This window comes from Mus musculus, chromosome 13, assembly GCF_000001635.26.
Source record: "Mus musculus strain C57BL/6J chromosome 13, GRCm38.p6 C57BL/6J".
Lineage (NCBI taxonomy): Eukaryota > Metazoa > Chordata > Mammalia > Rodentia > Muridae > Mus > Mus musculus.
In genome coordinates, this window is record NC_000079.6 from 97919765 (window position 1) to 97933983 (window position 14219).

Here is a 14219-nt window from a genome sequence, read left to right on the forward strand (position 1 = left end):
TGTACTTAGCTAAACAACCCCTAATTGTTTTGCCTGGGGAGAGACACTGGACTGTTAAATAGGATTTAGCAGAAGAAAGGGAGCTTACGACAGTGTTTCACGGATCCTCGGCTAGCCACCCACACTGAATATATTGGTGTTCGCGATATTTTATGTAAAAAAAAAATAATGCTCTGGTGATGAGCTAAGCTGGCTTTGATGGGACAATTCTTACATGGTGAGTTGTTTATGTGTCTTCTCCCTTAAATGGCAGCAGTGGGTTGGTTCCAGGAGGCTCAGCTAACTTAAAGTATTTTATGGAAAACACATTTTAACTTGTTTCCATCTACTACACACGGGCATGTGGCAGTTACATGTATCATGTTCTAAATGAAGAAAAAAAATCACTAATGATGGAAGATGTTCTCTACCATTCTATAGAAATGCTTATACCAAGTTGACACGCAGGGCTGTAGCCAGTTTTGTTTTGTTTTGTTTTGTTTTGTTTTGTTTTGTTTTGTTTTTTAAAGTGAAACATAAATTCAGGAACATATAGTTGAATGTAATTGCCTTATTTGAAAGGAGGAGGAGGAAAGTGGAGGAAGGAGGGAAGAGGGAGAGGAGGGAGGGGAAAGGAGAAGGAAGAAGAAAGAAAAGAGGAGGGGCGAGGGAGAGGAGGAAGGAGGAGGGAGAGAGAAGAAGGGAGGAGGGAGAGGAGAAGGGAGGAAGAAGAGTTTGGGCCTCAGTTCAATTCATAAATATTTACCTGCTATACACTGGACTCTGAGGATGGTGTCTCTGAAAGTGTAGCTAATCAAGGAGACACATGGAGTTTCCCACCCGTGTGACGCCCGTTCTCTAGTGGAGTAGACAAGGATTACTAAAATTATCGCGCGAGTAATTAATTCAAGACGTAAGGATGAAGAGGAGCTGCTTTCTGGTGCACCCAGGCTTGGGTTTTGTGGGTTTGCCTGGGAGGGGGGAATCAGTATTAAGGAGAACTTAAGTCAGAGCTTTTAAACCCAAGGTAAGACGCGGTCCGTATCCATCTCCTTCTGTTGGCTGGCATCTTCTTTTCAGTAAGAGAACCCACTCAAAAAAACCAACGTGATCAGACGTTTGTTCTGGGACTGTGTTTATGGGATGCATCCACTGGGGCTTGGCTAATCTAGACAGTAGGCTTCCATCCGAGACGGAAAGCTTATTCTTATTGTCAGGATGTCCTACATCTTGGTACTCTCATTTGGATCTATCAATGTGGTTGGTTGATGAAACTGTTCCACTCTAGACAGAAACAAAAAGAAACTCAATATTGTGCTTTGGGGCTTCCCCTGGAGGACAAGTCTAATGATACAGTGATACACTACAAAGACTCCTTAGGCCATGAAGTTGGGTATGGGTAAGGAGTTGAAAGTAAAAACAGAAACAAAAACAATCAAACTCCATTGCACGACATCGTGCAATGATCTGTGAGAATACCTGTAAAGTGCCTCTCATGAGCCCGGTATGGACAGTTGTCTCTTTAGCATGTTTCCATCTTCAGGTTTTTAAAAGAAAACAATCTATAGCGTTCCCTCAATCATATCTTAAGCTGCTGGCTTTCCAGTGTGTGTTGGGAGGCATAGTCATGTTATTAGCACATTCTGAATCTCAACCCAAATGGATTATTTTCATAACAATGAAAGGAGAGATGCTAACGTTCCTCAGATGCCCAGGCATGGGCACATCCTAATCTTTTGTATGGATGGGAAAACCAGGACTGTGAGATCACACAGCAGGAGGATCCCAACTCTAACGGCAGGCATTAGAGTCAGGGTCTGAGCTGAAGTCTTTAAACAACCAGGGGCAGGTCAGCAGTGACATGCCCGGTCTGGCACCGTCTCAAAAAAATCATCCAAGAAAAATGTTAAAACACAGGTCAGATATATCCTTCTAATCCTCATCCAAATCATATTTCTTGGTGGAAAAAATCCTTATTTATTGCATGCAGCAAGAAACCGTGACTTGCAAGTATTAACCATGTAAGAAAGGTCGGCTATGGTAACTGTCTTTTGAGCAACACATCCTATCCAAAATATCTTATTTTTGTTAGCTTACAGTTAGATAATGGTCCAGGCAACCCCACAACAGGGCTGGGGGAATGGGAGTTTAGGGGGTAGAGAATGTCTTCAAATTTTAATCCACAAACCTTGGACTCTATCATCTACATTTAACTATTGATTTATGAATACATCTTTTCACTGAAACTGAAAGACAAAGCTGCCTTATTTGAGGAAACGGTGATCTCACAAGGCAGCAAATGAGATCATGAATTCAAATGTAATTTCAATGGCACAAGGTGCCATATAGTATTACATTGTTAATCCATCCAGGTGAATTAGTTGACCCGAAGGTGAATTGATTTGGATAAACATTCTAAGGCTAAAAGGGTTTAATCTTCTTCATCCTTCAACTCAAGCAAAAGGTGGGGGGATGTTTGGAAACCAAATTGAAGTGGGTAAACTGTAGTTCCCTGCCTGATGTTATTTTTAATTTTGTGAATATGTGTGGAGGATATGCACACATGTCAATGCAGGTACACGCAAAGTCCAGAAGAGGGCACTGGATTCCCCCCATCCCCAAGCTGGAGTTACAAGACGTGAACACCAGGCATAGGTACTGGGAACTGAACTGTGATCCTATTCAAGAGCAGTACAAGCTCTCACCTGCTGACCATCTCTTCAGCCTGAAGCTACCTGTTTAATCGGTAGCTTTATATCAGGACACAGATAATTGTATTCTTCACATATTATCTATGGCTGCATTCTTGAGCTACAGGGGCAGCATTTATTATTTGCAATGAAGAGCCGGTGGTTCAAATAACTTAAGTATTTACTGCACGACCCTTTAAGAAAAGTCTTGCAACCTCCCAACCAGGTAGCCATATTCTTCTTAGGCAAAGTTAAAATGCTTCTCAGTTGAACCCATCATATTTTAACTGATTCTAACAAGGGGACCTTGGTGGTTGGGGTGTGAGAGGAGACAGTTCCCAGAATCTGATGCCTTGGGAGGGCAATGGTTCCTTACCAGGGTTGGATCATGGCCCTAACAAGCCACTGTGATTTGTGCAAATAAGCTTTATCTTTCAGGGATATTTAGTACATAAATGGTCATAGACAACTCTTCTTCCAAATCTAACCATTGGTCACTTTGACTTTCCTAGAAATGTCAAATATATGACACAGAGGCCACACATGTATACACATGCATGTGTTTTTGTTTTGTTTTGCTTTCGACATTAAAGGTAAAGATGAGCGAAGACCAAGCTGAGACTCTGTAGCGATTTATACTTAAGCAGATTGTCCAACCCAAGTTGGAACCTGGGGTGCGAGAAAGAACAGCAGCCACAAGGCTGGCTTCCTGCCTCTCATCCACCCACCCACTGGTTATGCCCTCCTGCTGTAAACTAGGCTCTGTGTGCTAAGGCAGGATGGCCCAGGCCCAGTTGGCTTCTGTAGCCAACCTGCCCCCAGAGAACATGCAATCAGGAAGTTGGCATAAGTGCTTCTAGCTCACCAGACTCTACCAACAAATGGCATGTTTCCTTTTCCTTGTACAAAATCTGTAAAAGGCTAAAAGTCAATCGTCTATAAAACTGAGCCTTTGAGCTTACTTCTTTATGTTTCCGTTATGAAGTGGGTTACTAAAAACAAGCAACACTGTGGCTTCTTCAGCATCACCTACAATGGCAGGTTTCAGTAGAAAGACACAACTGCCCACTGGTTTCAGAATTTTTACTTCTTCGAACTCCTATAGATATATCTGCATAATAATTTGCTGCCATAATAAATGTTTCAATGCCTTCATTGTTGTTTCATTTAAACAATCCAAACCACAGACATCTAATATCCACCAATCACAGGAGAAGCTCAAAAATCCCAAAGCCATTTAATGATGGCCTAGCCTGGCAAGCAGAGCTTAAATTTCTTATTTAGGCTGTAGTAGAAAATGAGCTTAAGGACTCCATATTTCCGACCTTAATTTGAGTATACAGTAAATAAGCCCACAGAGTCGAGATTTGCTGCCCTACTTCCTGTGTTATAGTACAGGCTTGATAACACAAAAACTTATGTCTATAAAGGTAGATAGGCCAATTTATCACAATTTAATGTCATATATTTTTTTAACAAAGTTCAACTCACTGCCTTAACTTCCTCCCCACCCCCCCAAAAAAACCCAAAGTAGGTAAATTATAGTTCAACTTGAGTAGGTTAAAACAAAAAGTAAAGCTTCCATGGCATCTAAACTATTGTAGGGAGGAAAGTCATCACCTTCGTCCCTGCTAAGGCTTAATTATGCTCCTTGAGAGTGAACACACAACCCCCTGGTACCTCCATATGTTTGGATGCATGGCCATCAAAGAAGTGTGTTAGTTTAGGCCTTTGTGTAATATAGCTGATGTTCTTATAAGGAGAGTTGCTTAGAACTTGAATAGGCACAGAGGGGAGATTCTGCCAATACACAGGGAGAAGACGATCAATCAGAGAGAGAGAAAGAGAGACTGCCACAGTAATCAAGCCAGCCAGCACCCTCATCTTGGGACTCAGTCTCTAAAACTCTAAGGATGTAAATTTCTGTTGTGGAAGCCACCAGGTCTGAGGTACTTGGCCTGGCAGCCCTTGAAAACTTAAACAACTCTCTTTTCAAACGCACCTCTGTCGCCGAAGCTGACGGAGCCTTAGGCCAGTTTCAGTTTTATGGGAAATGGCGTGAAAGCCTCCGGCATGGCTTCTTTCCACTCAGACTGCCCACATAAGGTGCCAAGTTCTGAATTCTAGAATAGTTATTAAACATTGGAGATGACCAGGTTTTCAACGGTTTGAAGACCAAGAACTACAGCATAGTTTTAAATTTCAAAACACTTATGCTTAGAAAGCCTGTTGCCGAAAAGCCTGATGCGCGTATCTCTCTATTTGTTCAAGTAAAAAGAAAAGAAATTGTCAACAACACATCACCAAGATGAGATTTGCTGAATACAGGGCCCTTAAGTCTCGAAATGTTTTTCTGGGCACCAGGTTCTAATATGTAATGAGAGAAAAATTCCTTTGGAACCAAAAACAATGAAGTTACTCTTGCAGCTCAGCCACTGGAGTGCTTGCTTGCTTAGTGTGAAGGAAGCCCTGGGTTCAATCCCGGGCTCCATACACTAAACATACAGTGATACAGGCCTGTCACCCAAGCACTTGGGAAACGGAGGCAGGAGGGGGGAAGTTCAAGGTCATCTTTGGTTACATAGGGAGTTTGGAACCAGCCTGGGCTTTCTTACCTCTTATAAATAAAGGTACTCTTTTGTTCCATTATCTATAAGACTGCCACAAACGTATGGGCCAGTAAGGAGGCTGGGAGAGTAAAACAGCTCGCCACACAAGCTTCGTGAGCTGAGTTTGACCTCTGAAACTCACGGGAAAGCAACTGGTTGTGGTGGTTTGAATGCGTAGTTCCAGCCTCCCCAAAAGCAGGGTGAGAGGCTGAGACAGGAGAACTGTCCAGAAGCACATGGACCAGTTAGACTGGGGCACACAGCATGGCAGCAGCAAGAGAGACCCTGCCACAAGGTAGGAGGAGGAGTCGACTCCCAAAAGTTGTCTCCTGACCTCCACACATTGCCTTGGTACACACAAACATGTACTCTCTCTCCTCTCTCTCTCTCTCTCTCTCTCTCTCTCTCTCTCTCTCTCTCTCTCTCTCACACACACACACACACATCACGATGCACAATAGCAATAATTTGAATGGACCCAATCTAAATTTTATTTTACATATGACATAGTAATAATTCTGGTATATCATCAAAGGCAACATTTTGGGTTATCTGAAAGTGGAGTACTGAAAATACTAAAATATTAAAATTTTTTAAATAAAAGATGAGCCTAGGCGCAGACAGATTTTAGATCTCCATACCATAAAATGCTTTCTTCACTGATTGATGAAAATAGCAAGTAGCAGACACTAGCTAGGTGCATTCAGTATAAAGTAGAATTCTAAAAGCTAAGAGGAATAAAAATCACAGAAATAAGATAAAATGACTTTGGGTGGGGGGGTCTTTAAGGGTAACGCAATTGGGCATTTCATAGGACCAATTACATAGCAATTGCCCCACAGAGACTTCATTGTTCAAAGAAATTCAAACTTTTTGTGGTCTTGGCTGGTATCCCTCAGAAGAGGGCAAGAAAAAAATAGTCCTTAAACCAACCATCCATCCATTATAAATAAAGTCAAATGCCCATTTGGATTTAATATTCAAATATCCAAGAATTTTGTTCATGAAGTAGCTTCCAAAACTATAAAGTAAACTTCTTTATGGTGCTACCTTAAATATTTAGAAATAAAATGGAGTTATCATTAGACATTAGAAAAACCACATTTTTTTTTTCCTTGAGAATAAAAATGCGTCTCCTGGGATGTAACTGAAGCTAGAGGCTATTTATGATATCTGAAGATGCTCAGGTCCCAAGAAAGACTTGGCCACAGAAATCCAAAACCTTTAGAAATAGCTTCCAAATGGTAATATTAAAAGAGGAAGGGGGGGATAAACAAAAACAAAATCCTGGCCCTCAATTGTGAGTATCCTGCCAGGCATTACATACAGATATATTCCACGTCTTCTCCAAGGTCTCTTAAATGTACAGGGCTGTGTGGCTCTTAAGGAGGGGTTGGTTCTGTGCAATGATTTGAGAACATGGGCTGCAGAGACAGTGTGCCCAGCTTGGATTCTTGGTTGTTCTCTTGCCAGCTGTGTGACCTCGGACAAGTTGCGTTGCTGCATCCGCGTTTGCCCTCCGCAATGAGATCATCACAGAACTGGGCTGGTGGCTGGGTGTGTTAAGTGGTTCTCTCCGTGGAGAACCTGTGTCCAGGGGCTGCAAGCTGACCTGTCGTGTAGTTACTGCTGCTGGTGGTGGAAACTCAAAAACTAAACTAAGTCAGAGTAGAGAGGGAAGTGAAGTGTCCTGGTGAGGTCGGAGTGAAAGAGGAAAAAACGAAAACACTAAAAATTCCAGCCTAGGTGACTTCTCGTGAACTCGTGAACTTTATTTTCACGTACATTTTTTTCCACCAGCCCTCCTATTTCAGAAATCCCTATTTTCACTCCTCTGAGCTGGACCCAAACATAACATGGGGCCAGACAAGAGAATAAACGATTCTTAGGTTCCTCCTGAAACAGAGGCCCTTATTCCAACAATAAAACAGTACAGCTTTCATCAATCACAGTTAAAGGCATATTTAACCAAACTATCGGCCTAGGACATGGTAGGCAAACACAGCTAGAGGACTGTGCTCTTCGGGACTCCTTTGTGGTGGTCACTTAAAATCCACTCACCCAAAGATTCAGAAGTACAACAACCTGCCTTGCCCGAGCATCAACTCAGCACTGCACACTGCACCAGTGGCTTGCTTCTGCCCATCCCAGTCCCCACCCTCACCCCCACCCCCATTCCACCCACCCCCGCTACTCCTGGCTCCCACAAGAGCATGTGTGGAGAGGGCTCAGAGCCTAGTAAAACCCCCTACCAGCGGCCAACGCTGTATGATTTTCAAGCCACAAAGCTATGCAAGTTTGGAATGGGTTGAACGATCTTAGCTGTCCCTGACCACCCCTTAAAAAAAAAAAAAAAAAAGAAGCGTTTTTCATTCCACTGTCTTCTCTCTTCCTGTTCTTTGACCATCTTCTCTCTCGACCAGAAATTACTTCTCACGGTAAAATAAGCAAACAGGTTTTGACTAGTGCAAGTTCAGCAGTAAACAGATCTGACCTGACTTCTATTTCTATGCCCCAGGACGTTCCTGAGAGATCTGGGCTAAAGTTGACCTTCCTCCCTCTGGTCAATGTCCTGAGTGTTCTTGGTCTCCACTGGACATATGATTGATTTCTTAAGCAAAAAGTCAATTTTCTCAGCATTTCGATTGACTCCACCTAACACTTTCTAGGCCCACAGAACGGCTTTGTGTCCAATCACTTTTTATTTCCTTGGTATGTTTTTTTTGTTTTTTTTTTTTTTTTCTGTCTGCCACAAGAATCCTGAAGCTTGAGATGTGGAGGTCCGAGGTGAGAGAAAATGATACCCAAGGAGCAAGAAGAACACTTCTAAACAAAAGACGAGTGTGGTTTGACTCAAATGGAGTTTCTGAATTATACCAATGCCAGCATGCAAAACCACACTGACAATAGCACATAAAACACTGTGCATAGCAAGCTAATGACTCAACGCAGCGAGGCAGCGTGTGCCCCGCAGCAATATCCGGAACCTGGGCTCCACAGGACTAAATCCCAAGATGATATAGAAGGCGGGCTTCTATTTTCTAAATTTTGTTTGAGCCTTCACTTTTTAGTTCAAAGTATTCCATCACACTTTTTTTTTTAGACTTAAAACAATGTTTTTAAGAAGGATTTCATTCTTTCCAAGACAACGCTATAGTAGTGACTAAGCAGTGTCAAAAGTCGGCCAGGGCTGAGGCTCAGCGTTCCCGGGATCAGTCATAAATCAACTCACAGGCAGTGTCAGAATGACTGCTCCCTAATTGGAAGGAACCGAATGCCTTTAAAACTTTTTGTTGCTGAAAAATGATCCTCCCCACTGAGAAACTAAGAATATATGTTAAGCCCGGAAACAAATCTGTGTCCAGTTCTGAAGATCGCTGTAACTCCTGATTGTTTTATGTTTCTGAAACGTTGCAGTGGGGGGAGATTTATTTCCTATCCTTGTGGCCAGCCATTTGTTTATGCGATTGCATACCATCTGTTTTTCTGAAGGGAGGTTTCAAGTTCTTCTAATTCCCTACCTCCCATCCCAGGGAAAACAGTTCAAAATGGACAGAGATTTCAATCATTGGGATTCACACGGAGTTGGAAACCCTAGCTGCCCTTCCTTTATAGTTGGCAAATGCTTTAATGGGGTTAGCAAATTGTGTTCTTACGAGGTACTTATGGGGAGACAACACCTTTTTTTACAATGACAAATGATGTTAACAGTTCCTTCCTTAGTGCTTAATAGTACAACAGAAAACTTCACTGATGTTACAGGAAATCACCTGGATAGACAGTAAAGTCCCAGCAACCGAGACACACATCAAGACGTGGCAGGGTCTAACTACAGCGGAGGATAAATACCAAAGTGTATCACTTTTAAGTGGAGGTCACTTAGTCCACTGGCCTAAAAAGAAACCGCTGTTGACCATGCCCATTGACTACACTAAGCCACTCCCTCTCAGCCTTCCAGATCCTTCCACCCTTTAACAGAGCTCCTTATGGCATGGTGACGCCCCCAACCATAAGATTATTCCTGTTGCTACTTTATAACTGTAACGTTGTTACTGTTATGAATTGCAATGCAAATATTTGTGTTTCCTGATGGACTAAGGTGACCCCTGCGAAAGGGTCATTTGAACCCCCAAAGGGTCACAGCCCACAGGTTGAGAACCACTGCTCTAAGCCCTACCACAAGGCCTCGTTTATTTAGATATTTAGGAGTACAGGGGACTCAGGCTTCCCAAAGAAACCTCCAACCCATTGCTCCCACCATCCCTAAGCTAACTTCACTAGGGTTCATTCACTCTACGGAGGAGCCAACCACTCAGAGGACCAATTTCACATTGACATCACACAGAAGATGTGTAAAGAATCAATTACCATTTTTATAAGACTCCTTGCTGTTTTCTTGGAGAGCAGGTCTCTGATGGCCCGGCCCCGTTGTCCAGAGTTCAGAGTTGACATCAGGAGGCTGAGAAATGTCTATCTTCAGTTCTGTTGGACTCTCACTAGTCCTTGCCAAATCAAAATGAGACCCCTCCAGGGGGTGAGCATCCCAGGGGACCCCTGATGGGTTTGGTTTATTGGACGTGTTAAGTGACATGTGTCCAAAAGCTTCATTGATGAAAAATGAATTTTCATGACACAAACTCTCAGCTCGGTTAAGTTCTGTTACCTGTATAAAGAAATACAGAAAAACACAGTAATTTCTTTAGCAATTTAAACAAGTTTCATGAAGTATTTATTTAGCCCATGAGCCTGAAAACTCTTGTTCTAGAAATCACGAATTTAATAAAAATGAGGTTAGGAAGAAATCTACCATTTACTCTCCTCCCAACCCCTCTAAATGAGCTAGAACAAGAAACTCCAATTAGCCATGCACAATGTATCTTATTTTTTAAAAATCGGCAGAGTTCTCTGCCATCAGAGAATCTCCACTTTATTTTAATCAAAGCAATCAGTGTCTCCACGTTTGCTATATAAGAAGGCTGAGAACGTATCCTGCAACACACAAGAAATTTGCAATAAATGTAATTTAGCAGACTGGAAGGGGAAATCAGATGCAACATAGTTCTTTCTTATAAGCCTGTTAACTCTGACAGCTTTATGCACTATCAATAAAAGCACACATGCGGCGCAGAGTGCAGGAGCTCTGCCCAGACAAATAGAACTGTCAAGCAATGTTTCAAAGGATGCAGAGGGACCAGGGGCCTTCTAAGTGGTTTTACCCACTCCGTCCTTCATCAGGGCAGTTCATGATAACTTTTCAGTGAAATGGATTTTGAACTTGCTATATCCAACTTTCAAGGAGCAAATAAGCTTCTTACATCAGTTGTTCAGATCAATACTCACACATGAAGAGCTAAATGATCTATGACAACACACTGCCATACAACACGATATATTATTATTAGTCTATCACAACAGATCATTTATAATGAGTCCTTCCAATACCAAGAAACCAGCATGTTCACAATGAATGTGTCTCCAGGTCAACTTGCCCTTATCATAGTCTTTTTCTCCATCCTTTTCTTAGTGTAAGGGTGTCTCAGAGCACATAGCCCACCCCCACCGCAGAAAAAGCCTAGGACCTTAAATTTTCTGTATTTCAAGTCAAGAAACATATGAATTAGTTCTAAACAATATTGGCTTTATCCCCCAAACTCAGACACTTTTGCAAGCTCTTTCACAAGAACCGGGAACACAGATGTTTGGGTAAGCCCAGGGTAGACAGGGCTAAGGCATACCTCCTTGCTCCCTGGAGAGAAGACGGCTGGGAGGCTCCGCTGGCGACTATGCTTGCAGTGGCCCAGCAGACCCTGCTGGACACGCATCTTCTGTCTCTCCCTCTCCACCATCCGCTGGCCCTCCCGTAGCCGCTCAAGGCTCTGCTGGTACTCCTGGAGTTGGTGGTCCAGCTCGCTACGGTGGCGCAGCAACAATTCCTCCTGGGACTGGCACTCACGTTCCCGCGCCTGCAGCCAGCTCTCTTGGGCTTCCTGCTCGCGCTGTTGCTGGTCGCACGTGCGGTGCCAGCGCCGCTGCTCCTGCTGGAACTGGTGTTGAAGCTTGTGGATGTTGGCCAGCTCTTCACGCTGCTTTTCCAGGTAGCGGGATTTCTCCTGGTCTTGCAAGGGGCCACCTCGGAAGGAGTGGCTAGGGGCCAAGCTCTCCCGCTGCTGTAGAACCAGTTTGTGGATCTCAATGTGACTGTCCTGGATGGTCAAGGCAGCCTGAGGGGATGGGGGGAAGGTTAGAAGAGGTCAAATGAGTAAGTACAGACTTGTGTTACATATGGGGTGGTAATGGGACCCCAAACGCTATGGTTAAAGGCTTGGTAGTCTGCTGTAGAGTTGGTGGGAGAAGGCAGACCCTTTAGGAGACAGGTTTAGTAGATGGTCATGTAGAAGTCGGGGTGGTGCATACTGTGTGTGTGTGTGTGTCCCTCCTAGAAGGGGATACTGGGACCCAGTCCTTCCCCCTCCCCTGTTTTTGTATTTTGGGGTGACTAGCTCTGTCTATCTAGTATCCCCACCATGAAGTTCTGCTCTCCCCAGAGAGGTGGCACCAAGTGGCCATGTACTAAAACCAGGAGCCAATGTCAACTTTTCCTCGGCTTGTTATTTGGGTACTTTGTCAATAAGACACCAAGCGAGCACAGCTTGTGGACTCTTTACCTCTTGCTCAGAAATATTTCTAAAACGCTTGCTAGGTTATTTCTTTATATCCTGTTCCTTCCCAACTTAGATCCAAGGAACTCTGAGCTTTGAAATAGGCTTGTCTATAATCAGCATCACTGGCCTTTCGTATCTAAGAGTGTTTGGTCCCATGACTCCAGTGGATAGTCAAAACTGTTGATGTTCAAGTCCTTAACTGAAATGGCTTAGTAGTAAGACATAACCTACCCATAACCCCACCCCGCTCCCAACTCTTGGAGTTGCCTCTAGATGGTTTGCGACACCTCATGTGCCGTCTTTACATTCCCATGGGGAGGAGTGAAAGCCAACTGCTTTCCTGAGCCTTCTGGAACTGATTTTTCCACCTTTTCGATCCAAGGTTGGTTAGATTTCAACCTAGCATAAAAAACTCACAGCTACAGAGGGTTGATTGTTCCCATTCTTGCTTTTGGAGAAGCGACTGACTGCTGGTTGTTGGGTTGTGTTTAAGTCACTCCTTTGGAATAAAAACTTAGTGTGTGAAGCCACAGCTCTCTGAATTCCTGTTCTATTCTCATTCTCCTGCTGAGGTCCCCAGTCAATCGTTCGTGGGAATTTAAGAATCTATATAAACACAGTAGTATCCTTTATTTGAGTCCCAAACCAGAAATTATTTGAGCTTTATATATTGCTTTCATGAAGTCATAAAAATAAAAGTCAACTATTTGGAGACTTCTGGCAAATACTCTTTTTATAACATAATGCCTGAGAATTACAGCTAATGCCATTTTTAGGAGCTATGGAAGTGGGTGGAACTCGTCTCCTTACCGCTAGGTTTTAGCATTAGAGTGAGAAGGTCATACAAAAGATAAATCTAAGCTCAAAGTCATTGTTTACTGGGTGTCTAACAGGAGGCAGCTACGGTTAAGGAAAAAGAGATACTCTATATACCAGCAGACAGGACTCAACATTAACAAAGCATTTTGAGCCATAGTATCTGACTGTGAAGAACTTAGCAACATCACAGGAAAGAATGACCAGGATCTGAAAAGATGCCATAAACCAAAACAACAATAAACCAGCAGTGAAGACTCTTGGAAGCTTTTAATTTTGAAAGTTCCCATTTAAAGTGCAGTCACGTACAGAAGGAACTGATTACAGAGAGACACACACCGGTATGAACATATAGCTTGACTCTGAACGAGAAGTCATTGACATCCTAAGGATAAACTCAAATTTTTGCTTCCTAAGACATTTTCAAATTGCCCATGTAACACGCACCCTGGGAAGATGGAGATTTGCCCATTGGTGTGTGTGATCAGCAATTTTCTGTATTTCTGAAAGTTCACAAACTAAGACGGTTTAAATTCATACTTGCCTTGGAATGAGACTGGAAAATGTATTCACCAGGGCCTTTTGAAATAAAATTTGTATTTTTAAAGTTAAAAATTAATTGAAAAAAAAATTCATGGTCACTCTTGATGAATGACATTGGAGAGCTGTCATAAGAAGAGCAATGGCCATCATGGAGAATGGGTACTAACCACTGTTTGGGAAAATTAGCATTAATAAACCACTCACACCCTGCTGGCCTGAAGCATACTGTAGGTGCTACCACCACTTAATACCCTAGACTCTAAGGTTATCCAAATGATAAAGCCAACAAGCCCCTAGTTTGCCCGCCAGACAAATAGGTATTAGCTCTGTGTTCGGAGTGCAGTTAGCGTCACTTAGTGTGAGCGTAAGGAACTTCTCACGTCTGCTTGAGATTGGGATACAGTAATTTTTCTTCCCTCTCACAAGCATACTCTGAAGACTGGGTATTGATTTCCACAGTTAACATTTACATTCAGGAATTCTTAATTCACTCTCACTTCACCTGTCTCGGTCCTTTCCCTCTTCAGCCTGTCTATCTTCTCCAACACTAATAAAATGACCAATTGTCATGTTCAGAAATAGGTCCAAGTTCAGCTTCTAAAGAGAGGACTGCACCACAAAACAGAAATATTTCACACCCCATGTCTTGAGACCAGCTCAGAGAATCTATTGGAGACATTGCTATTTGCTATTTGTAGTCAACACAGCAGTTCCAACCTTCCTAACACTGCGACCCCTCAATACAGTCCCTCATCTTTTGGTGATTCCCCAACCATAAAGTTACTTTTGTTCCTATTTCATATCTGTAAGTTTGCTACTGTTATGAATCATAACATAAATATCTGTCTTCCCTGATGCTCTTAAGCAACCCCTATGAAAGGGTCGCCAAGGGGTTGAGACCCACAGGTTGAGAACCAATG

The 14219-nt window shown here is 42.9% G+C and overlaps 1 protein-coding gene across 8 annotated transcripts in view; it reads right to left on the reverse strand.

The window, feature by feature from the left end:
• Positions 1-14219, reverse strand: part of Arhgef28 (Rho guanine nucleotide exchange factor (GEF) 28) — a 308082-nt gene that overhangs the window by 21171 nt on the left and 272692 nt on the right. For 7 of the 8 annotated variants that reach the window (XM_006517518.3, NM_012026.2, XM_017315361.2 and 4 more), the window contains 2 exons: positions 11014-11499; positions 9647-9941 (listed from right to left, as the gene is read on the reverse strand). In XM_006517518.3, the coding sequence (XP_006517581.1) occupies positions 9647-9941; positions 11014-11499 (781 nt within the window). Of the gene's footprint in view, positions 1-9646; positions 9942-11013; positions 11500-14219 lie in introns of those variants that run through there. The other variant, XR_873729.2, reaches the window with a different exon arrangement.